Source organism: Strix uralensis, chromosome 1, assembly GCF_047716275.1.
Source record: "Strix uralensis isolate ZFMK-TIS-50842 chromosome 1, bStrUra1, whole genome shotgun sequence".
In the NCBI taxonomy this organism is placed as follows: domain Eukaryota; kingdom Metazoa; phylum Chordata; class Aves; order Strigiformes; family Strigidae; genus Strix; species Strix uralensis.
Window position 1 is genome coordinate 84575342 of NC_133972.1, and position 26901 is coordinate 84602242.

Here is a 26901-nt window from a genome sequence, read left to right on the forward strand (position 1 = left end):
AGGTGGCCCTGGAGTTTGGTTAATAGTAAAAAATCCTGTCCTGTTTGCTTTCCCTCAGCTGTATTGGTTCTGCCGGGTGGAAAGCAGGGAAGGGGGAAAAAAGAAGATTCCGGTACTTTTTATGGTAGGTTAAGCAGCACTCTTTCTGACTTCACACAGGAAAGGGATCTGCTGAGTAAGAAAGTGCTAATTTTACATCGTTTTTCACAGTAGAGCTACACTGTAAGTACCAAGCCTGAGAGGAATGAGAGAATAGTCAAATTAATGAAAAATAGGTTATGTTAATAAATCATTAAAGTGGATCAAATTATTTTGGATTTGGAAGACTCTGAAACTTAAGGGCCAGGTCCTTTTCAGATTCAGCTTCATCACTCTCAGGGAAACAGTGGGAACTTATATCATTCAGCTGAGAATCTGACTATGAGTGGCAGCATAAGCAATCATTTAAAACTTGGTGGCACATATTTAATCTACTTTTGGTGACATCCATAAGGTGGATGTTTTAAATTCTGACATGACATAGTCTTTCTTTTGAGATCTGCGGTGCGATTTTAAAGGAGATGAGATAAAAGCTGTGCCTCTCCAAAGGCTCTCTGATGTTAAAGGAAACAATGTAAAAATATGCCCACTAAATAAATCATCAGGGACTTTCAGAATAGATCACATTCTTCTGTTTTAAAACTTGTAATACAACTCAAGATGTTCACCTTAACTCGGTTCCTTTTGTTCAGCAAATTTTCCATACAAGGAAGCACATGTAGAGAAACTAAGTCTGGAGGAGACACCCCATCAGAAGAGGTTCCAGTGTACAGAGATAAGAAACTCCTCTTTTTAACTTCTGGCATGGCATTTTCAGGAGTCTAATCCTCATTGATCCCTCTCACATTTCCAAGGGGGGCGATAGTGGAGAAAAGACTGAAGGCTGTTATTTTGCTGAAGGTGAATACCAGTGACCTCTGAATGTACCTGGCTCTGCAGAATAGCCTCTGTTTTTTTAAGTACCTTAGCCAACATGGTGGAGGAAGTGTGCTAGTTTTTCTGCTGCTCCAGGATGAATTTTCAGTAACATTTGTCTTCAGTTTGCATGCTTGTAAGCACACAGAGCCGTGAAGGGAAGCATAGGCTGGCACAACAGGCTTTTCAGGACTGTGTCTGAAGTTAGACCTTGCAGCAAGTTGCATCTATAGAAAAAGAAAATGCCCCAAACTCAAGAACTCTTGGCAAGTTCATCTACTGTACTAAACTCTAAGGTTGAAACACAACCTACCAAATAGTAGACACTGAAGTCATAGCTATGGCCCCCCAAGGCCCCTGCTGTGATAAGGGAAGAGACAAAGCACCTCCAGAGACTAGTTCATGGCTTGGGCAGGTTGAATCACCCACTCTTGTTTGAGAACTGAAGGATGACAGCTCTTTTATCTTTCTGATTAGTCCAGTGCTCATAGTTAGATGAGTTGAATCTAGGCTTTAAACATTTGTGGCATGTAGCTGTAATAAGACACAAGTGCTCAAATTGAGCCAGCATGGCATAGCCTCCTTAACACTTTACATAACCATTGCTGTGAGGACACTTCTTTATCCCCAGATGACTCCTTCAACTATCCCCTTATGTGCAGATGTGAGGAGCAGTGACAGTTTCTCCAAAGTGAGAGCATTTTCAAATGTCAAGAAGCTTTACTTTTTAATGTGTTAAACTATATAAAATCCCCAGATAATATACCTCATAAATGAAATGAGCTTAATTAGTAGGAAGGTAATGAGAGAGCATTTACAAAGGTTACATCCCAAGGTCTGGTCACTGCTATGGAAAATGCAGGAGAGGGGTTAAAACTGCAGTCTGCTTTCTTCCTCTAGCACTGGCATGAATAGTTGTTAATTAACCCCAGCAAGGGCAACTTTAGAATGGCAAAATGAGGAGGAAAATGTTAAGGGACTATAAACTTTATCTTTCCTTTCTCTCTTTGCCTCCTGTCAGTGTCCCTGGGCTGGCACAAGCTCCTTACTATTACGCATCCATAGCAGTGCTGTGGCTCCATCCAGCTTTCCCTGCATTACAGCCACACACTGGGAGACTTGGATTGAAGTGATTTTTCCAGGAAAAGCTTAACGACTACTGGGACACCACAGAAGACCTTTTGGCATAGGTCATCAAGGTTATGTAGATGCCAAACTTCTTTTTAACTGAGAGTCAACTGCTCATCTGCAAAAGCAGAAAATAGCACTTCTTGACCTTATAGTATTGGAAGTGTAAGTAAGTCTGTCATGGGTTTTTGAGCACTTGTATGCAAGGATATGTAGAGTTGCGTGAGGACTTAAACCAGACAATTGAATTAGAATGCTGTCTGTGATAGCAGAAGTGGAAGCTGTTATACTAACTGCACAGTAAAGAATCCAAATGTCAAAATTATGTTCTAGGTTACTTAAGCTTGAATAGAAGTATAAGGTCTCATTCTAAACTCATCTGAATTAATCGGATGCTTCCCTTGACTTTAATAAGCATCTATATCGAGCTGAAAGTTGAACCTTGAAATGAAACCTTGGCCCACAAGTAGCTGAGACTTTAAAAGCATGAATTTGCAGTTTGTCAAAATATCAAGGAGATACTGCTGATTGAAATAACATCTATGCTGTGTACTAAATCATAATGTACTTACTGAAACACAGATGTCTCTTGAAAGAAGAGACACACTGAAAACCAACCCCATGTTGAACAAGGGTCATCCATTTGCACAGCTTTTAACAGTTGCCACTTACACCTGAACAGCTACAGGCTCTCTTGGAACAAGACAGAACTCAAAATGCTTGAGGCAAATGCAACTGAAGGAACATACAGTCAAATCAGTGCTCACTGCAAAAGAAACATCTGTGTCTATATACTGATTGAAGGAGCTGGATGGAGAGGGAGCAAAATGATGAGCTGAGGAGATGCGGTGACTGAAGTATAACTAATGAGAAGTCAAATAAGATAAAAAAGAAGAAAGGAATAGCACTGATGTCAGCTGTCACAAAAGAAAATAAATTACGAACAAGCAGGTGTAATGAGAAAACCAGTATATCGCAAGTAACAATTTGAACACTGTACCAAGCTGAAGTTGATCAGACAATTGTGGGGAAAAGTCATAGACAGGGTGCCAGGGAAGACTTTCTTCTTTGTTTCCCCTCAAAACTTGAATTTTATAGATCTGCTCTCTTCATCCATTTATTCTTGGTCCAGTGTTCTTAAATATGTGCATTAATTGCACCTCAGCTACCTTTGAATTTTTTGCTAGCCTAATTACTCTTAGATTTTTGCTCATGTCTAATATAAACTTTTCCTTCCTTTGCTTATGGCCATTACTTCTTTTTCTGTTTTGTTTTGGTTTGGTTTTTTTTTTTTTGTTTTTTTCTGAGACTTGGTGTTCCTTCCTTCATTTACATTGTTATCTTGAAGATATTTACGGTCTATGTTCATTTTCCTCCTGATGTCTCTCTTTTCCCCTGTGTTGCTTTTTTCAGTTCCTTTCTTTTTTCATCTCTTTTCCTAATTTGCATGCTCCCCATCTCTTATCTCAGGTACACCTAAGCATTTTGACTAATTTTACATGCGATATTTTTTTCATATGTTTAAGACTAACAGTTAAGTAGTAAAACTGACCTTAAATACTGTGAGGTAATGCATAATATTCTCCCTTCTATCACACTGGTTTGTGGTTTAATGTCCATCAGCGACAAACTTCTTGTTTTGCTATAGCTTTCATTGTTTTCAAGTAGACTTTATATTCCTATTTCTTTAACTTCTCACTAGTCCATATCTTATTTGCAAGCTGTCCAGACTTGCATAGGTTCTGCATAACTTGTGGTATATACATGAGTCTGGTGCGTGCATTTGAACAAGCAGGCAAAGTCTGTGCTCTGCAATTAAAATGCAAGAATGGCATTCAGTGTACATGTCCTGATTTGGATGTTTTTCAATTTAAGAAAGGCCAGGCCAGGTCTAAAACTGTATTTAAGCACATTGACCTGCATGTAGACGTCTAACAATATTTTCAGAAGGGACTAGGCAGGCTGAGTTCCTAATCCTTCATTTCCTGATTTTACTGGTTGTCCTGGTTTTGGCTGGGATAGAGCTATAATTTTTTTTCTTCTTAGTAGCTAGAATAGTTCTGTGTTTGGAATCAGTGTGAGATTTGGTATGAGAAGAATGTTGATAATGTACTGATGATTTTAGTTGCTGCTAAGAAATCAAGGACTTTCCAACTCCCCATGTCCTGCCCATGTGCAGGCACACAAGAAGCTGGGGGGGAGAAGAGCCAGAGCAATGGACCCAAACTGGCCAATGGAATATTCCATATCATACACCATCGTGCTCAGTATATAGATACAGGTTGATCGGGAAGCTCACTCTGGCTTCTGGGATTGTGGTTTTTGCATTCTCTGTTCTCTGGGATCACTAGCCAGGAACGGGCTGGGCATCAGTTGGTGGGTGGTGAGCGATCACATTATGCATTACTCGTTTGTATTTTCTATTATTACTATTATTATTATCATTATTATATTTATTTTATTTTATTTCAATTATTACATTGTTTTCATCTCAATCTATGAGTCTCCTTACCCTTACACCTCCAGTTCACTCCCCCATTGCCCAGGGTGGGGGAGGGTGAGTGAGCGGCTGCGTGGTGTTTGGCTGCCAGACAGGTTTAAACCATGACACTGGTTTACACCCGAATTCCTTCAGACATCTGCTACCTGTTCTTTGTAAGTTTGCTGGGGTGGGAACTGCCATTTTCTCCATGCAGTGCTGAGAACAGCAGAGCTCTGCCCTTACCAGTTCCTCAGTAGAACCAACCTGCAAATGCCTAACAGCAGCAAAACAAAACCAGAGCCATGCCAAGGCGCCATGCAGTGGGAATTCATGTAAAGTAGAACGAGCCAAGCAAAAAGACACCATGCAGTCAGTTCATCTGACTACAAGAGAGTGAAGAACTGATGATCAGAAACATCTTGCTTAGCAATTCAAGATGAGGCATTCCATTTCCATTGTTTGCAAACAGACTGATTAAAAATATCCCCAAATAAAGAAATTGGTTGTATGTATAAAAAGTTCAAGAATACTTTTTCTTGCAATCTCTGGCCTCATATTTGTTTATAAAGATTATCTAATAGAGGGACAGCTGCAATCTGAGAATGTGCCTGCTCTGGCAATATGGTACCAGGGAATGGGAATCTCAAGTCTTTCAGAAAAAGAAATGTGTGTAGCAACCCATGAGCTTGAGAAGATACAACTCCTTTGTCCTGAACCCCCTGTTGTCACTGGCTGCTGTCAACTGGAGGGTTTGGTTTCAATGTTGTGAGAAACCTTAGGCAGTCTCTCACAATGCAAGTGAGAAAATGACAGTCCTCTGATGACGCAGCCAGTTTTACTGATCAGTGTGATTGTATGAGAACGCTGTACTTAGTTATATCGATTTGTCTCTGAGAGCTCTTTCTGCCACATAAATCTCATCGAAAATCTTTAAAGATCTTGCCCCAGAAGGCCACTATGTTTTCTTTCTCAGTAAAAAGAAACAGACCCAGGAATTAATTTCTCAAAGTTTTAACTAGAATGGTCCATTTATGAGGCAGGTCTGAATGCAGTGCTATTTTACATTTTGAAACATTTAAAAACAGTGCTGCACTTTATAATTAACCTTCACATCTAAGCAGTACTACAAAGAGCTGTAGCTACCTCTTCTCCCTTTCTTTCTTAGTTCAAGAGGCTTGAATAAAGAAAATCACCTTTCTTTTAGATGGGGGAATTTGAAGGAACATTGTGCTTATTGTAGCTCAAGCCTTAAGTACAATAGGGACCGCATTATAAAGATACTACCACATTATAAAGATACTATTTGTGCCACTCTAGTTAAAAAGACCAACAGCGCTTCCCTGATGAAATTTTTATTTTAGAGTAACCAAAATGATTTTAAAAATAAATAAATATTTTAAATTAAGAATCAAGTCTTTCAACTCAGCCATAACTAAGGAAGCTCAAAATACAAATTCATACTAATTCTCCATAGAATTATGAACAAGTCTGAGTCATAAAGTGTGTCTTTATGCCTGGCAGACTCATTTCTTCTAGCATATATAAAAGTAAATATGAGAAAACACAAAAACTTTGACCTTTTTTTCCCCTAACAAAAATACTTTTTTGAAAAAAAGTGATTATTGAGTCTGAATTAGCTGTAACACAGATAACCTTTTTGTGTAAACACATAGATGTGGGTGAGTTTTAGGCTCTTCAGGTACAGAATAGCTTGTATGATGGGGCTATAAAAGTTTCAGTAACACTAAATGTTTGGTAACATTATTATTTCTTCCTCTTTAATAGCCTGGTAAATTATTCCTTGGCTTGCTCTGTTGCTCTGTACAGATGCAGCGGTCTGTCCACATGCTGTAATAGGAGACTGGGGACTTCTCTTTTTTGCTTCTAAACAAACTAACTCCAAGACCTTTTACAACCAATATTTGCCAAAGTGTTATTTATTCATTTAAACCGTGCGGCCCAGTGCAACTTAAATATAATTACTGCACAGCAGAGCAAAGTTAACTTCATAAAACCAGGACATGGAAAGCAACATCTGATTAGACAAGCATCGTCCTACAGGTGCAGAACCATTGGTGACACAGGAGGGTATTTTATTAATCCAGGACACAATAGGAAATTAAAGAGGCCATCATTTTGTCATTTATTGCAGAGGGATACACCAGTACTTTTGTATGGAGCCACTTTCAAAGAAGTGAGCGCAGTAGTTGTCCCCTCAAATGGGGCAAGTTTGTGAATATGGCATTAATTGCATTAACGAACCCTGGCCTAGATTATATTCACGTGTTTGTGAATTCTCTCCAAAGCTTCTTTGTGCAAGTATTCTTATTCTGACTTTATGGTAAATGACTTGAAGTTGCTGCAGCAAATGGCTGAGAAATCTAATGCAGTAAAGCATCAGGGTTTTTGAGGACTGGAACGGATAGTACCTAACAGTATATGTGATAATTTTGTCAAGAGTATAAATTCTCATACCTGCAGCATATCAGCATGTCTTCACAAGTGTGGAAGTGTTTTCTCAAATAACAGTTCAGACTGATTAGAGTTTGAATCGTTGTCCTAGACTTGAAGAAAATAGGGCACCAATCTTGCTCAGGTTTATGCATATTTTTTGTTTTATGCACCAAGACTAGTGCCTTGAGTTTCAATGAACTGACAGACTGAATAATCATAAAATACAAAAAAACTCAAAGGCAGTTTCTGAGCCCAAATCAGGTTCTAGAAACCAACTCCATGTTTTTTGGAGCAGTCTTTGGATTTCAGAGTTCCTCTTGATCAGCTCTTGTGTGCCTGTGATATTAATCGTTCAGGTTTATGGGAGGGATGTAAATATGTCCACTACCCCTTTATGACAGTCCAAGTTATATTTCTGTCAGGAATGTTTCTCTAGCTGACTTTCAGCACTCCTTTACATTTCCTGCGGTGTCAACTCCTTTGTCCTTCTGTGAGACAAACACAGACAGACTCTTGTGTCCCTTTTCCATGGCTGGTACTAAGGGATGGAGGGGTAGGAAGAGAACACTAGCTGGCCACTTTTCACAGGAAAAAAGGCTTCCTAAAGCTACTTTCTGGGCCTTCCTTTCAGTGTTGGAGGAATATTAGTGTCTCCCTTTCCTGTACTCAGCACCCCTCACACCAAATAAAAAGTGTGTCTTATTTTCTAAGGAGCCTAGAAAGAGTTCTGGTGCCCTCTAACTCACTGTTGTCCCATAGAGATTGGGCAGTGGGAAGGCAGTCTAAGTGGAAAGTGTTTTAACTTGAGTCGTCAAAATACCTTTTGGAGTTTGCATGTTCTCACTTCACCACAATACTAGCTCCAGCGATGACAGGAATAACTTGTGTGCTGGCAGTACTGCAGATACAGGAAAGGTCTTTTGGACATTACTAATGATTAAAAGGTACCTAGTGAGTGCCCAGAACTATGTGCATCAGTGAAATGTGACTTGTCCATTCACATTTGTAGGGGTAAACCAGAGCATGGGCTAAGTACTCAACAGGGTTTCAACAGACAAGATGGAGGAAGATAATAGGACTGAGTAATCGTTAGCATAACAGCTTTATATGTGTATAGTTATTATATAACGTGAATGTTTACAAATGTATGTAGGCTATCCAGAGGTTAAAAGAAAGGAAATGCAAGGGCAAGAGCTGGATGAAATAAGTTTGCAGTTCAGCTTTGGTCCAGTTGGTCTATAGACTGGGTATGCAGGAGGGGTGGCCAGAGCTGGCACAAAGCAAGCACTGCCTGAAGCAGGGACATGACCTTCCAGTGGAGAGGGATTGAGAGAGAGAAGAGAGACAGCTGACAGGATTTGATGATGGCTCAGCTGACACACAATGAGGGGTTTTTTTAGGTTTGCAAGGTAATTGTTAACAGGTAATAAAATGAAATGCTGAAGTCTTGGCACAATGTTTGATGTATTATGATCCTTCTGCCAGAGATCATTGTTTGCATGTGGTTCTTTTATTTCATAGTCCTCAGGAACAACATCTATAATCTGAGTCCCTTTGTTCTCTGCTGCACTTCACGCTGGTCATCAAACAGTTAACCTGTATTGTCTTTCAGGAGTCCCATTTCACTCCTGCTAGAATCAATGTTAAAATTCTGATTGCACAAGCGAGTGAGCCCATGGGCCAGATGGATATTTGGTATCAAAACATCTGAAAAGCTCTTTCTGCAATAAAGAGCTATATGAAGTATTTGCTCTAAAGACAAGTACCAATCTCTTGTCTCCACGGCATTTGTAATCAATATTATATTACAGGTTGATTAAATACCAAGATATTAGAACGGGGAATCTCAAAGTGCAGTTTTGACTTTTCTTTGTTGCTCAAAAACAACTGTAGAAATTGTTTAGAGAAATGTTGACAATACCAGAAAACAACAAATTCAAAATAGCATCATAGTTACTATTTCTGAACGTGTGAACTTGGCAGGGGGGAAACACTCATCATTGGATCAGTACTTGGCGTATGCTGTAGGTGGGAAGAATATTATAACCTTGTGGGCCAAATATTTTGCCCATTTATCCTGTGCTCTGTGGAAGTAGATAGTAGAATATGTGGAATAATTTCTACACATAGCTTCTCAGACTAGTATCCAGCCTGTGCATAAAAGGTGGGTGCCTCTCAAAAAGCTGGTCGCATCCATGGGAAGCCAAATAGGAAGGTTGAAGTCTGTTGTCTTCACAGAAGGGGTATGTCTGGTACAGGAAACTAAACTGGATGCATTGGACAAAAAATGGGCAAGCAAGAGAACGAAAGCAATGTGAAGAGGCATGGCTAGCTCAGCCATCATTTGGAGCAGTAACAGGTGGCTTGGTCCCTCTTGTCACTGGATTCCTTTAGTCCCTTTAGGCTTTCTGTCTTTGGCAATAGGTATTGTGTTCATGTCCATCCAAACATGAGTGATGAAGTCTGAGACTGGTGTGAGAAGAAGAACACAGAGAGAACTGGCTCCATACTCTGTAAAAAAGATGGGCCAACAAAATGCTCAGTTGTGGCAATACAAAGGTGCACCTAGCTCTGTTTTTGGTTCTGACACGGATGCCTTGGTACATGGGGGAGAAAAGTAAATGCAATGAGTAACAGGGTGAAGAATGCATCCTCTGTGAGCCAACAATAAGCAGACTTACAGGACTGCTGTGTCAGAGACTGAGCCAGTTGGACCCCACTTTCTCTTTCTGTCCCTACACTGGCTTCCTCACTCTTTCACTTACCAAGGCTCTTTTATTCAGTCCTCTTTTCAATGTCTTGCTACTAAAGTTTAGGTTTGTTCTTTGGGGCATTTTTGGTTTTATTTTATTTTATTAAAGAAGGTTTAAGAGTTTGTTTGTTTGTTCTAATAAGCTGGAGCTATAATTGGTAAATGGGTTAAGCTTGCTTCCTAGTAAGATAACTGACGTGAAATACCCAACTGCATCCTGAGACAGAGAGAAGTAAGTTCGCCAGCTGAATTGTAGAAAAGATAAGCCTTTTTTAACAATATAGGTAGAAACAGATGTTTAGAAAAACATGTAAAAGCAATCAGGAGGGGATTTATTCATTTGTTTATTAATTAAGATACATGCATGAGCAGACAGCCAGTAAAGTTCTGAGTTAAGAAAGCCAAAGTTCCAGCAGGGGGGTACAAGGAAAGCTGTAAACAGGTGACTCTTGGGTTTGGGTTTTTCTGTTTTGTTTGTTTTAATGACGGAGGAACTAGTCCAAAGCTTTTTGGAAGATTCAGGTCAGTATATACAGTCTTCCTGACTCTGTTCCCCTGATGCTAGTAAGTTTTTCTCTTTTGCTTAATAAAGTAAGACACATGATAAGATCCTATCAGGCCATGAATATCTCTACAGGTAGTAAAAGCATACATGGGTTTGTGTACTCTCTGGTGTGCCAAGGTTAAAAAATGCATAATAAGTACTAGAGCGGTTCTGAAATAGTGAGTGACTGAGGACCTCTGACAGTGCTTATGTTTGCTTTCTAATTTGTGGGGAATAAGAAAAGTGGAATCAGCTTTTCTGATTAGAGGGGCAAAGATACGTGGGGATCTGATGTGGAGACAGACAGCTGCTGAGAACCTGTTAGTTGGTGCAATCAGTTTGGAGAAAAGAAAAGGTAGAAGGTGCGTATTCACTAGATAGCTGGCTGTGCTAAAAACAGGGAAAGATGTGTTAGTAAGAAAAAGGAAAGGTTTCAAAGGCTTTGGATAAGAGTATGTATTGTTTTGTTGTTTTTAAATGTCTGTACCTTATGCAACAAACTTGGATTTTGTTTACAGCATTAAAAGTAACATTATCTGAGATTAAAATTGGAAGGATCAACACTGAATTCACTTGGCTGCTCATGTAAGTGATCATTCCTTCAATTTTTATACAAGTATTAAAGCATCAGTTAAATGTATCGCTTCTTTCTTTGGTTTCCTTGTTTGAGCTGTCCTTGAAATTCAACAAGAACTGGTTAAACTTTTTTAAACTAAGAGACTGTAGGCTTTGATGGCTTGTCTAGCTAACTTGTCTCTGTGATGACTTCAGTAGTATTAATGAAAGATGAATATTGGGAAATTTGTGGTTTGTGTCTTGCTTGTTGGGAGGAGTTATTTTATATAGATAAACCTGGTAAATTAATGTCTGAGAATCAAATATGTTTTCTGGCTGAAATGCTAGTCTTTAGTTGACTTTTCTTTCTGATTGAGGTGCTCTGATATAGTAAATCAAATAAGAAGTATGGCAGATTCTTCTTTTGTGTAAATAAAAGTGGTAGAGTCCTTCTGCTCTGCTTCTGGCACTCAGACCCTCAGTACATGTGGAGGGTAGCAGAACCTGGACCACCTCTCAGCAGCAGGTGAACAACAGGATTCCTGCTGCTGCTACTGTCTTTGTTTGGAAGACAAAAAACTCAAGATGATGTTTTGTGAAATCTTGTAGGGCTGCTCTAATAACAGAGCCAAGAGATGGGGTAACTGCAACCTCTCTACGCCTCCACCTGCAAGTGTGTGTCCTTACTGAATATTGTGGAGGGGATATAAGATACATCCTCCATGTACAGTGCAGTGCTTAGTTGTGTTCAGATAATTAGATGGTTAAAAATAAATTTTTTTAATTACTTTGTATTTATAACCTTATGATCTACTATTGAATGTCTAAAACTGCTGGTTTCTTGGGGTATTTACAGAGAAGTTTTATTCTGAAGGTCCACCACAGATTACAGATGGATGTTTAGACTAATTCCTCTCAGAGGTTACAAAAGTTACTCTATTCTTTCATAAACCACATATGAGTTTCAGTGTTAAACTGGTTGCTTTTTGTGGTTGTTCTAATGCTTTTGATGAAGTACTGCTTTGCTGTGACCTTTCCCACTCTCTTCTTTGTCCTTGTATTTAGGAAAAAATTTAAACATGATGGAATTTCTGGAGATACAGACAGATCTTTTATCAAGAAAGTCTTAAAATGAATAACTTTCTCTGGAGGTTGTTCTCTTTATGTAGAAAGATATTGCAAATAACATTTGGAGTCTCCATAAGTGACCGAGGCCTTAAGTCTTTTTTGGACCTTATACAATGAAAGTCAAATAACTGACCAATGCTATTATAAATTATATGATCTGTATATGCTTCAAGGAAGGTATTCCACATGCTTTACTTTGACAAAGCTCTTGCTGGACTTCCTGGGAAACCTTGGCTAGTCAAAATTTGTCTTGTGATGGTAGACTAATATCCTCCTCATAGTAAGCGTTACTAAATGATGCCTTCTGAAATTATATCACTCTCTTGGGAGGCCTCACTGATCACACAATAGTGATCCTACTGCTCCTGCAGCATGTTGCAAGCTAGACACTTAAAAATGGCTGAGTCAATCTACCCCTGTGTCTTAAAGTGATTGCAGCATCTTTCTGAAAGCTTATCTTTATGATAGCATTGTAAATAGAAAACACAGATTGAGAGAATTAGGAAAAAAAACCCCAAGTTAGAAAAAACAATTTATTAAGTAGTATCATATAAATAACTTGTTACAAAAATCAATTTGCAAAAAGGCAAATTCACTCTGTCTGTGATAAATTGTTGTTCAAATTGGTTTCTCATTAAATCCTTTAAAGTTCATTTCCCCATGCCCCCCACCCCCAAAATAGAAGCCAGTACAGTGAACAGGAAATATAAGGGAGAGAGTGCACACTTGCCATCTGACCATAACAAATTTCCCATCCACGCTGCAGAAGAGATAATCATTCCAGCACGGGTCCCTTTGCAACACAGGGAAGCTTCTAGGTGTAAATCTCCTGGGTGACAAAAATCTTACTGCCCACAAATGTCCCTCTGGGCTGAGCAGTGACCAGATCCACTCAATGCTGAGGCATCCTTGGCACAACTAGGGGATGACATCGCGAGAGACTGTGTGGCTGGAGAATGCCAGCAAGTAAATCTTCCCAGGTGGTGGCATCAGTTTCAATTTATGCTTGGAAGTATTTTTAATTAAAAAAAATCAATACCGAAAAGCATTTATTTTAAGGGTTTAAAAATCACAAATTGCAATAGGAGTTTGCCAGATTGATTTCGCTCAGTAACACAGTTAAGATGCACATAGCATTTATTATAAGGCCTTTCTTTTAAGTTTAATTTTTCAAAGCAAAGAAAGTAATCACAGAATTAAAACAGTACAGTGATTCTGGAGAGTTATTTATCCAGAACAATTTTTTTTGAAGTGTTGTTTCTTTGTTGTGTTCACCTGAATGCTTAATAATTCTATACATTTGTTTCCTTAATAAACACTAAAGTAATAGATCATAGAAAACTAAAAGCTTATAGAAAGTGTCTTCAGGTATATTTACATAAATAGTGCAGTCTCACAGGAAAGATCAAAAGCTCATGGGAATGGAAAGGATTTCTCTATATGCTGGACTTATGCCTTATTTGTCAAATCAACTTTGTGGAAGGACAAATATGAAGTTAGCAGCTTTTTTTTTTTTCCTTTAAGGAAAGCAAAAGACACATGCAGAAAAAAAAATAAGAGCAGGTTCTGTAAAAACTCCTTTGAAATCCAGTAACTCTAAGCACAATATGACAGCTTTGTGGCTTTTAAGTGCCATGGGCCTGCCTTGCATATCATTGATTATCTCCCTCCACGTCCTCATGCAGTTCACTTTCTGTTCTTCCTGAAACTCCCAGTTCTGTGACTCTTGTACTCCCTGTAACCTCAGCCATGGCTTTTGGATACTTACTGATGAATTTTATGAACTGTTTGGGAAAGCATTTCGTGTATGACAAATGCAGGTCTGGGCTGAGAAGTGTAATATTGCAAAATGATGGGCAGGATCAAGATTGACATAGCGCTTAGGGATCTGGTGTAGCTGGGAACCGTCAGTGCTAGGTTAACGGTTGGACTAGATGATCTACAAGGTCCTTTCCAACCTAGATGATTCTGTGATTCTGTGAATAAAATTACTGAGGGGAGAGACTGGCATTAAAACATTGCATTGGCTGCTGTGTTTTTTTCCCTCCTTCTGGAGCAATGCATGAGGCTGTAGACATTAAATATGCTTGTGTTCCTCTTCTTTCTTAAGTACAGAAAAAATCTCTAAGGAAACAAGCCTTTCTGAAGACTAAACTGAAAATAAGAAATGCTGTGTCTTTGACATTTATCGGAGCAGGCTGCTGTTTCACAGGTCTAAAGGGGTTGGACTTAATAGTTTATAATCATTGGAAGTAGTGTAATGAGTGTTAATTTGTCAGCTCTCATTTGACAAGGGAGCTCAGACTGCAGTGTTGATTGAAACACAAATGGGCAGGGGATGGCAGCATCCAGCTGGGACAGTGGTCTTCTGAAACACATCAATACTATTTATAGACAAATGAAACACGGAGAGATTTAAAACAGATGGTGGCAGGAAGAGCTAACATGGTGGTGTTCACAGGGAGTTACCTGCTCAGAATTATTGTCCGTATTTCACTGTGCAGAAGGCCATCGAGATAGATCGGCTGCAAAAATTTAACACATTTTAATAATAATCTTGACAAAGGGACTTTCTTTCCCAGGGATCTGCATGGAATTATCCTGGATTTAATTTGCTTGGTCTGAAAAAGATGGTGTCTTTCTTCCTATTCATGCAAATCTCCCTCTGGCTGCTGTAGGAAACCTCGAAGTGTTAGAAGTGACTGTGCACTGTAGGCCCTGCTCAACATGGATAAGTCTGGGTTTGAAACATGGCCAGCTTCCAATGTCCATTATTTCCCTTCATTTTATTCATACCATACATGTGTAGACACACATTCCCAAAGCCATTTCTCCCTGCTCTATTTCTTTATGACCAATCTGCTTTTTATGGTACTACAAAAATTCAGTTAGTTGGGTTTTGTAAGATTTTTCTTGTTTGTTTTGTGACAGAAAAATGGAAATGTTGTGCCTTGTAATGTAGCCTGCTACTTCCAAAACTGGATCATTTGAAGGTTGCCTTTCGCATTCACATTTAACAGAATGAAGTAAGACCTGACAACTAACAAAATAAAAAGTCAGAAAAATAGATCTGTTTCTTAGGATAAATTTAGAAAATACTGGTGTTGGTATAGGTGGAGAGTTTTTCTTCTACTCAGAATCTTTCCAGGCAATTTTTTTACCAGCAATAACTGAAAAACACAGAGAACTTGTTTTTCTCACTGTTAGATGCATCTTCATCCACATCAGGTTTGGGAACACATCCCAGTCCTGCGGTACTGTCAGTAGAGCCCTGTGGAAACCCCCAAATCCCCTTGTCCAGAGCATGCTGCAAGTTTCTGTCTCAGTTCTCTGCCAAGTGCTTGTCTACAGAGAGATGTCCTGGCAAAACTGCCTTGGAGGCATGTGCTGCTGTGTCTCCCCATACTGGTGCTGCTGTGGGATAGCATCAGTTTTAACCTGAAATAATCATTCTTCTGGAGTGAAAAAATCATTTTTCTTGAATAAAGTGGCTGTTTTGTGAGCTGGGATGAAATAGGTATACTAGAAACCTTATTCCATTTCAAGTGTAGAGATGTTGTTGTTCTGCAGTGGCAAGGCTGGAAAAGTCTCCCATATAAACAAGCCCCTGTTTCATCTTAACTCCACTGAATTCCCTGGTATCCCAAGTTGTTAGATCAGATGCTTTTCCAAATTAAAAGCCAACTGCATTGCTCATCTCTCTACCTGGCTTAGCTAAACTTCCTAATATTTCTTCTTCTGAAATAGGTGTGTTTATAAGAAAAGCAGGCTTAAAACAGCCTTGAAACCCACTTCATAGCCCATAGTCTAACACTTGTTTATCTATAAATGACAATTCTAGCACTGTGTGAAAGCATTGTTAAATACTTGTTCCTATCACCTAGCACGCTGGCATGCAACAAAGTGCAAAGAAATACTACTGCAAAATTTTGTATTCACTGCAATATGGCACTTTCAATATTTAATATGCAGTACTGATTTTAGAAATTGCACTTTGTGGTACTGCCAAGCAAGAAGAAAAGCCAGAATTGAACTCTTCTTGCTGTGTGAGAGATGCTAACTCTGTCTAATTTGCAGGAAAAAATAGACCTTAAAACCTAGATGCATAAATAATAATTTGGATGCAAGTTTGCTTTGAATTTTCTCAGAAGAATCCATTTCCTATTCAGGCACCATATTTGTGGTGAAATAACATAATTTTATATATAATATATTTACACAACAGGCACGAGTAGCCACTCTCTATTATTTACTGTGTCACTCAATGGACAAGATAAAACCAGCTTTCAATTAAAAGAAGAAAAAGAAAAAAAAAAAACCAACAAAAAAACCTTGCGCATGGACTGCTACTGACAATCACTAAATCAGACAAAATCACTGTACAACCATAGGAAAGTAGTTACAAGGAGATCAGTGATCCTCCTGTCTTGTTATTCCACCCCAAAGAGTGACTAATGCGAGCTGCCCTGCAGGGCAGCCCAGCCCTTTCAGGGTGCAAGGTCTGTCTTCAGTCAAGCAACAGTGGCTCCCCCTTCCCTGTGAGCTAGGGGTGGCTCACAGGGCCAAATATCTGTGCGGTTTCACAGCCACCTCTGCCATCCCCTCCACACACAAACCAGTTTTCTTGGGGCCTGAGGAGGGAAAGAGACTGCTCACTGGCTCTCTTTGGGCATCCAGCTGGACTCTGCGCTTGAGGCAATTTGCTCGAGGCAACCCCAGGCAGTGAAGGGTGAGACACAGGCGTGTGTTAGGGAGCCATTCAGAAGAGCTCCCTGAGGGGTACACTGTCTCCACTGCCTGTATGAGGAGAGCAGCCTGAAGTGAGGGACTTGTGGCAGGTGGTGCTGAGCACCTGCTGCTCCTCCATGTATCTGAAATCCAGATGGTCCCTCCAGTGTGCCAGAGCCAGGTTTCAGACAGGTTGCCTCCTGGATGCTCTGGTTTCAAGGAAGCCATAAAGGGCTAGATTTTCAAAGGCTTTTATCATCTTAAATTAATAAGGGGCCATCAGGAGGACATAATAAAGGCCTAGTCATGCCACTGCTGTTGTGACAGGTGTGACAGGCTCAGCCTCCCTAAGCAATGGAGTTGGGCCCTCACCCTGCTGGACTGAAGCACCGTGAGAGGCCTCCATCGGGGACACCAGTGGTTTAGGGCTCTTTGAAACTCTGGGCTCCTCCACTCTGAAAACCCATCTAGTCTATCATGCTGGGCATCTGCAAGCCACTAGCTGCCTTGCCCTAGACCTATAAAAGTTCAGTGCTCCCCACTGCAAAGAAGTCTTTCCCAGTCCCAGCTGAGCACCGCAGCATGGCTGGCTCATCCTCTTCACTGTGAGCCCATTTGCAAAACCTGAAATTATGTCGTCATGCTTGTAAAAGTCCAATACTCGGAAATCTTACTGCTTTCTTTATTTAACTCTCTATGAGTAATGAATTCCAGGGATTAATTTTTAATCCCTTTTAATTTTCTGTTTATTAACTTTTTTCCCTTCTCTATTTTTAGAGTAAATTGGAGTTGCTGTTTAGTTTTCAAACTGATTCACACCATGACAACGTAGGGAAATAGATCCATGTCTGTAATTCTGGTATTAAATACTGTCTTGAAATAAACGAGTTTAGTTACGTATGAGGTATATTAAAAAATAAAAAATTAAAAAAATTCCTTCTTTCCTTGGCACAGTGCCATGGGCTCTGTCCCTACTTTGGGACACAGGGCAGCTTTTAGCTCCTGGAATTGGATATGTCCCATGGCAGTCCCTTAGGGTTTTCTCCAGATAGCCTCTCCTAGATGGCTGGATTTGAAGAGCAGCAACTGCATGCATTTGACAAACCAACAGAAATACTGAGTGGTGCACAAGCTGTAAAGAAAATTGTTTTGGCCTGAGACTATGGCATCTTCCCTCACCCCACCCCTGGACAAAAATTACTTAGCTTGGCAAAGCAGATAAACACACAGAGAGACTTGTGATTAAATTTTTACCTTTTGGTGAAGTCTTTAACAACCCTGTCTGAGTAGTTTATTTTAAAAATGAGTTATAGTTATAAACCCTACTTTTTCAGGCCACTGGAAAGACAATTGATTCTCACTTACTTGTGCATTCAGGGCTTGAATCTGGGGGGAAAAAAAAGAAAACCACCCAAAAGCATAAGAAATTACTTCCTCTGGCCAAATGCCACTGTTTTCCATCTCTAAAGCATTTTCCAAATGACTTCTATGATTCTTGCAACATCCTGATGAGGTAGGCATTATTTCCCCACTCTACAGATAGCAAAACCGGGCAGAGAGTCAGTCAGGAAGCCACCCTGGGCATCCAGGCAGGGAAGGTCAGGACAAAAAAAGCACTCTTTCCTCCTTTGCAGTTGCTCTTTTTGCCCCATCAGGTGGTAGTCACCTTGAGGCTACTACTCCCCTCCTGCACATGAGAACAGGCAGAAGTAGATGGATATGAAAAGCCTGACTCCCACCTCCCCAGCGCAGTGCCCATCACTGAAGTGATGTGCAGGTGGGGCCTGACCGAAGAAGTATGGAGAAAAGCACAGTTATGATCTGCTCCTTCCTCCAAGTCATGAGCTAATCCGGAGTTGGATTAGATGACTTTCCCTGTATCACAAGGCAAGTCTGGGTTAGAACTGGGAAACCACCTAAGAATTAGATATTGGGCTACTGTCTGCACACACATGCACGCACACACATCTCTCCAGCAATGCTAGGTCAGAAAAATATATACATTGCAGTCAATGAACTATATATATGTATGTGTTAGTATGATTCAGTGCACTGGGGGCAATGGCAGGTTCTAGAAAAACACTTAGATTTGAATGACCATTAGGCCTTTCTACCCTTTTTATGATTAAAATGCATGTTTGATGTTTTTTCTCAGCTTACTCTACTTGTATAATAAACCTTCATTTCATCACCACTACTTTTGACTATAATACATAGGGTAAACTAGGGTACCTCATTACACTGGGATGTGCAATACACAATTGACAGAGCAGTTGTCTGAGCTGAATAGTCTGAATACAAGTAAAAAGAGCAAGTGAGCTTGAACAGTAATATACTCCAATTTACAATATAAGCAGAACAAGTGAAAATATTGCTCCCCATCTGATCCTTTTTTTCCCCTCCACTACTGCCATGCCTGTAAGATTGGCTCGGTAAACTGGATGCAGTAAAAAATAAGAATTTTGCCTCTTGGAAGCTCATAAAATGATACTAGAAAAAATTTTCTGACAGCTGATCCACACAGACTGCAGTCATTAGACAATTTGAATGGGTAGAACAGAGAACCCTTTCACACATCTGTGGAGAAATAGAAAGAAATAGCCACTTCACATATCTCAATGCTGTTTCTGAAAATGAGGAAGGGAAAAAAAAAAAAGGCAAAATATTAAGAGTCTTTGTCACTGTCCATTGCACCATACATATCTGCCAGCTTTTTAAACCGAGGCCCCCAGTCACTGAGGTAATCATAGTCCTGATCTCCGTCTGTAGTCACCGACTCCAAGGAGCTGAGGGACTCGGCCACAGAACCATTACCTTCATATGCGTAGGTTGCTAACGAGTCATATGGGGGTGCCGTTGGATCTGTATCATTTTCCTTTAACCTTTGGTTAATGAAATCTCTGACATCCGTGTTATCTCGTGCTGTTGCAGTCCGCCGTGGCATAAAAAGTGTTTCCGGCACAATGTCTCTGCGTAATTTGTTATCGTCTATGGCTTCGGGATTCCTCAGCGTGCCGATATCAAATGCCTGGGTGTCTTCCTCTCCACCACCTTCATCATTATAACTGACAATGTTGTCTCTGATGTCTTCTTTGGAAATAATCAAAGGCTCTTTTTTCCGCTGCCGTCTCAGTGCTGCAAACAGCACCACTGTAACTAGAAACAAAAATAACAGGGGAAGAGAAAGGGAAAGGTTAATCCCTAACTCCATTAAAATCCAGAAGAAATGCTGTGCCTCTGCTTGAAGTCAAAGTTTTAAAAGATGTTTTGCAAAACTGCAAATGTGCATGTCGGGTTTTCAGACTTGCTTGCTCTGCCTGTGAGTACCTTGGGAGATGAAATGGCATGGATATGCACTAGAAGAAAGGAGATGTCAAGCTTGTAAGAAGCCAAGTGGAGTGTCTTTTTGCCAGTAGGCATACTTTTACCCAGAGTCATATAGCAATTTTGTTGCCTTGAGAACAGAACTAGTTTCATGAGAGTTGGGAAGGAAAAAATACTTTCTCCAAAATAAGTAACATCAGATGATATTTACCTTGAACCCCTGGGACAAGATGCAACTTATGCTATAGACAAGACTAGTATCTACTGGGCTATGATAAAAGGTTAGCAAATAAGTAAATCTATCCTCCTCTGGAAGAAAGCTTGGAATATGGAGTGGATTTTCAGCTAGCACAAAGTCCAAGTTTTATTAACTTCTTTGGCATGTTTTTACAATGTACATCACCTTAAAAAAGTACATGGCTTAAATCTTACACTGATGAGATATGGTAATGATATTTTTTAAGCTGCCAAAGGCATGAGATTTCTTAAACAGATATTTTATGCCTTTCATTCTAAAGTGTGTGTGTATATACATGTATTTTTCATTTATTTGGAGGGCAGGAACTCTTTTCAAGGCCCTGATTCAAATTTAAATATTTTTACTCAATAATGATCCCTGGTACTGCTGGAAAAGTGGGCACGGAGGGTAGAAGGGAATATGTTCAACACTTTATTTCCTTTAGAAGCTAATTTCAGATTTCTTAGCTGGATTCTAACTTAAGGTGGTAAATGGCTGAATATTTACAAATGAACAACAGCAAGGAGCAGGGATGTATTACTGCTATGACTGTTGCTTCGGTAGGCTGAGGTCCACAGTGCCCAGTATTTCAGCTCTGCTGTGCAAACTCCAAGAAAAGACATCTCGCTGTCTTCATAGTTCTTTCATAGCAAAGCAAAGCAAATCAGAAAATGCCTAAACTTACTGGTATGAGATGATAAGGTGGATCAAAATTATCTTTCACGTCATCTGTGTTTCTAAAATGGTGTGTGAGTCAAAGCACAGTAACTGTTCAAGACTTTTCTGTCAGTCCCTTCCTCATTTGTAACCCTTTTAAGGGCAATACCAAGGACTAAGGGCATCCCCAAAACAAAATTGTAGTTTCTTAGCTTCCTTCAACAGACAAAAAGATGATTATTTATTTTTAAAAGAAGAACACCCCTGCAGGATTGCTTAGAGCAAGATGGTAACTGTAGGTGTTCTGAGGCACATTATGGAAGAGTCTTGTACTCTTTCTCTCTGTTGACTATGAAGGAATCCCAAGAAGACAGGATAAAGTATAAAAATGCTCTAACTCCTGCTGTGTCTTTACCATAGGTATAGTGTGAGTAAGGTAGAACATCTGTTAATATAAGCTGAAAGGAAATAAGTGAGGTGGTGAAACTGAAGGAAGTAGGAGGGCTAGTTCAGATGGTGAAAGCTTCAGGCTCTCACCGTAGTGATGAGGATTTACTTATGGTGTAATGTAAGGGTCCTAATCTGAGTGATGCTTCTTTGTGCTGCTGTGCAAAAACGCAGTAAGAGAGAATTCTCTTCCTTAAGAACATAAAGGTGTGACACTACGTGGGAAGACTGGGGAAAGGTCTATGTGAGAGAACAGAGATATCTGGAGAAATTTTGGAGAACTTGAAAAACACAGAGTGGATTTTGAATGGGCTTCTGGAATAGCAACCAGTAGAACTGTCTGAGAAAGCACAGGAATTATAGTTTCTACATTGAAGGGTTCCTGAAGTATCTCATTACAAAAAAGGTGTTACACAGAATATTCAAGGATGAGACTTTGATAACACATGTCTGATACTTGGACTTTCTTATTTTGTACTGAATTTGTAGGCAAAAAAAACCCATTAGAAATTATATGTTAAAGTACATCACCTTTATTTGCATGTCAGTGTTTAGCAGTACCTGGGGCCTCCTGATAAGCCTCTAGACTTACTCAAAGTGCAAATAAACCTAGCAATTTACAGGCACTTTTGTTGCTGCTGAACTTTAAGCTGTGGTTCAGGTCTGCCCAGAGTATTGTTTTTCACTCAGTAGTGGTTGCACATGAAAACCCTGCAACCAGCCTGAAAATAGAAAATTATATAGCTGAGTTAATTGAAAATCTGCTTATGGTGCATGGTGGTGTGAGCAGTAATTGACATAAAGTGCTGCTTAGCACACAGAATCAATTATTTTCGATTGACATAAAACAGGAAATCATTTAATGTCAGATTGATATTAATGAGCACAGTTGTACTAACGAGTGCAAGACTATCTGCAGCATTAGATTTCTTTTTCTGGTAAGGAACTTGATCCAAAGTGAGCTCAGCCCTTAGAGGCAATGATACCATGTTTTGAAAAATGAATTTAATGGCGAATTAAGGGTATGATTGTTATTGTGAGAATCTTTTCTGAAAATGGGATTGTGCTTATTTGGGCAAGCCATGGCTATATTGTTAAAGTCTGAGAATCACAACATGGTCTTTGACTCATCACTGGCGAGGGAAATTTTGTTAGTAGTAAAAATCAGGATGATTCTGCAGTGGTGATGAGCATGTCCAAGGAAGATACGAGTATGGTAGAAAGAAGTGGAATCACTGAGGAAACATTTTCTCCCCTGCTTGACTCTACTGCTATAAAATTGGTCTGACTCCCTTCTTTCCTGGACAGATACTAAAGATGACTAATAACGTCTCCCTGAGAACTGTCTTTGTAGTGTTGTACAGTTCTTCCCAGATGAATAGACTGTGGCTAACGGCCAAGGGACCAATCATCTCTGTTTGCTGTACAAGAAGGGTGGAACCTGAGTGAGAGGAATGTGAGAGATGTTGCAAACTGTCCTTATTTTTATACAAAAATAAATGTTGACCACCTAGAAGTGGTGCAGCCAGAGATCTGTACGCCCTCCACACTCAGCATCCAACCTCTTCATATTCACAGGTGCCTGAAAGAGAGGACCCTGCAGCTTTTGAGAGAGTGCTTTAGTAGCCACCCCCCCACCCCCCACCCCCCCCCATTTCAGCATCCTTTTCCAGCAGAACAGAAGCACTGATACTTGTTTCTCCTCAATTTAGACATGAGAAGTTAATTGTTTAAAACTAAATTATCTGGCCTCCCTCTACTGTCAACAGAAAGAGATGGACACCTGAAGAGGTTGATTAGTCTGGTCCACCTCAGATATCAGTAAGGGGATAGTATGAATGTCTGTCTACAGGTGTCTGTCTCTTTCCATTCACTAAAGGGTAGAGCCCAGCTGTCTCCTCTTGCTTGGACATTGCTAACTTTTATATAACTAAGATTAGATAGGATGTGTTCTATGCACAATATCTGCAGCAGCTCTCAGAAGAGGAAATACAATAACACAGATGCAGGATAAGACAAGGAAGTATGCTTTGCTCTTGTCCTAGCCTTGGTATAATCACTTGTAGCAATACAAAATAACCATGAAAGGAACAAAATACCTCTGAGCTACTTACCGAGTAGTATAATGATACAGAGAAGAATGGCAATAAGAGCCCCAGTGCTAAGACCAGTAGGATGAATCAAGGCTTCTGCATTACAGGACAGCATCTTTCCTCGATGGTCGCAAGCACATACTCGAATAGTCACTGTTTCAGTGCTACTCTGGATGGGGTAGTCATTGTCTGATATTACCACTGGCAAGAAGTATGTACTCATTTCATGCCGGTTATATCTGTTTTTTCGGGTAAAAATCCCTGCTGTGTTGTCTGGAAACAAAAAACACGCATTAAATCTTCATCTGAAGACTGAAAGCAAAGATGAGATAATAAAAAAAAGTCTTCCTAGAAATTCACCTCTGTTGTCCTGTAGTGTAAAATTTGAGCTGCTGGCTGCCTCAGGAGCTAAGAAGAATGAAAACTGATGTCCACTGTAAGAGTCATCTTTATCAACAGCACTTAATGTTTGTATCAGCTGAAACAATAAGAACAAAATTATCTTCAAAGTGCAGTGGATCTTACATTTATTTATGTACTCTAGGACTATAAAGCAATCTTACTGTATTCATTTTATCTTCTGCTTTAAGGCAGCTGATGCTGCCATGGCTAGCTTAAGAAAAGAGATCTGTGTGCTGCTGATGCTGTTTAGGATCACCATACTATTGTATCCCATACCATCAGCCAGTAACATAATGAATTTGAAAGTTGGAGGAAAATCATGTTGAATTCAAAAGCAGACTTGGGTTGATGCCACTCCAGATGGGTAGGAAACCTTTGTATGTGAGAGATGAGAGGTGAGGCAGTCCAAGCTGACTATATTTATCTACCCAAATCTCATGTCACAGGAATTTTTTGGCTGAATCTTCCAAATTATCTGCTATTTTGAACCATTTAATAATAGGACTGGTAGAGTGAGAGTTATCTGTCAGGAAATAGTTATATTACAGACAGGACCTGTAACAGTTACAGACCTGAAACTGTTTTTGAAGGAGACAGTGGAGATGCCTGAATAAATCAGAGAATCACATAATGAAAATGAATCAGGGATAACAAGGTGCAGTACAGAAAACAACAGTCTAAAACATACTGTCACATTAGCTGCAAGAATACTAAGTGTAATCAGATACTGTGCAGCCACTGTTGGGTTTAATTTTGCAAAACTGACAGTTTGATGCAATGCAAAGTATACCACTTGATGAGGTGATGCAAGAGTAGTAGCAAAACTCAATTAATTTGGAATGTTTTCTTAGTACAAGCAGACAACACACCTGTTCTGCCTTTGCATTTTCACAGACGAAGGTCTCATAAAACATGGCAAACTCTGGAGCATTGTCATTTACATCCAAAACCTTAATGAACACTGGGACACGGCTGCTTTGTTTTGGGTTGTCTGAAATGATAAGACCAGAAAGAATAGAGATTTTATTTAGCCCAGCTACTGACTCAGTGCAGAAGAAGAAAAGGACAGACTTAGGGGCTCATTGCCTTAATTCTTCTCACTCACAACACTCCATTCATATTCTTTCGATTTCTGGGGAATGCATTATGGGGTGAATTCCACAAAATGGTGCTGTGTTATCATTGCTCTGATTCTGTGTAAACTATACAGTTAAGACTCGGTAGGAGTCCAGGATTTACAAATTCCTTTGAACACTCCAAGTATGATTATGAATGTGTGTGTGACATAGATATATATATAAATATAATACTGTAATTAAATGAAATCTATTTATTAGCCTAACTGATACAGTTTGGTGGTAACAAAGTTTCTAGAACATATTCCCTTCCTTAACTCTGAAACAGGAAGACTGAAGAGTCATGAAGATGGGATTGAGTGGTTTTTTTCCTCTACACCTGTTATACATAACATTCTGTCCCCTACAAATCATAGAATAGAATCATAGAATGGTTTGGGTTGGAAGGGACCTTAAAGATCATGTAGTTCCAGCCCCCCTGCCATGTGCAGGGACACCTTCCACTAGACCAGGTTGCTCAAAGCCCTGTCCAACCTGACCTTGAACACTTCCAGGGAGGGAGCAGCCACAGCTTCTCTGGGCAACCAGTTCCAGTGCCTCACCATCCTCATAGTAAAGAATTTTTTCCTTACATCTAATCTAAATGGCCCATTTTCCCTAGTCTTCCTTCTAGCACCAACATACCTAGAGCAGCCTTCCTTGTTGCCCTTGATGTCCCTGACCAGAGGGACATTTCATGACACAGTTCCTTAAACTACCATGATTACCATTATGTTATTTAAATAGTAACTGTGGCTGTGATCACAGATATTTCCTAATGTGTTGTGAATTGATTTGGCTGATATTCTAGAGTTAACACTAAAATGTATCAGCTGAAGAACATAAGCACTATATAGAATCTGCAGATCCCCATATGTAAACATGTTTTTTTCCCTATAAGGACTGCATAATCCCAAGAGATTGAATTTGATTACTCCTGAGCATAAAATAGTGATGAAAATCGTCATCTTTCTAGATAAAAATGAAAACATTTTGAAATGTACCACATTGTGTAGACCATTAGTTTTCCTGTTGGACTATTGGTCCCGTTGGACCATTCCTTTTCCTGTTGGGGTGAGACAGGCTTTAGTCAGGACGATACAGAAAATAAGGAAGAAAGGCAACAGGCAGCAGCCTTGCCTAGGGGCAAGGTGAAATAGGCAAGATTCCAAGGCAAAAAATCACATCCTAACAATCATCGACTCCTAAAAGGTACATGATCTGCTCTCAAACCAATTTGTCATTATCAATCAAAAGAAAACCAATAGACATTGCCAGGACTTGATCTGTGTCCTTTGTGCTCCTTATCACACAAAAAATGATCTAGGCCCAGGTCACCCAGACACACCCACCTCAGTGCCTGGGTGTATGTGGGTGTGGGAATATGAGAAAGTGAAATCTATAAGGGAATAGTTGTGATTTAAATTAGTTTCATTTAAAATAAATACCTACCCCCTCCCATTCATGAGGGCTTACACTGAGTTTTGCTACATTAACTTCCTACCCATGGTAATATAGTTTATTAATGCATTTTAACCTATGATTCAAGCAAAGAAAATAGAGCAATAAAATGTAGCAGATCTAAGACTCTGTATACTTCTACAAGCATTCATTATAGTAGCTTGTTGAAATAGGCTTTAGTAAAAGTCCTATTACTGTGTTTATCATACTTTTATAAATTTGAAAATGCCTTCTCCAAAACTGGCACTGCATATTTGTATTACAGAGCTCAGTCATCTGGACAAAATATTGTGCTTTAAAGCTCCACAGTCCCATTGAAGTTAATATCATTCCAGTAGGCACAAACCACTTTCTAATATGAACCACTGGGCTAAATTCATTCAATGTATAAAATAACAGTTTATGTATAATATAGACTAGGCTGAATTCTATGCTAAAA

General features: G+C 39.6%; 1 protein-coding gene across 1 annotated transcript in view; it reads right to left on the reverse strand.

The window, feature by feature from the left end:
* Positions 1-17889: 17889 nt before the first annotated feature.
* The window catches only part of CDH6 (cadherin 6), a 103003-nt gene continuing 93991 nt past the window's right edge, over positions 17890-26901 (reverse strand). Inside the window, exons 9-12 of the mRNA XM_074873865.1 lie at positions 24756-24877; positions 23845-23962; positions 23506-23757; positions 17890-19881 (exon numbers count right to left, since the gene is read on the reverse strand). Of these exons, the coding sequence (XP_074729966.1) occupies positions 19391-19881; positions 23506-23757; positions 23845-23962; positions 24756-24877 (983 nt within the window). The 3' untranslated portion in view covers positions 17890-19390. The remainder of the gene's footprint in view (positions 19882-23505; positions 23758-23844; positions 23963-24755; positions 24878-26901) is intronic.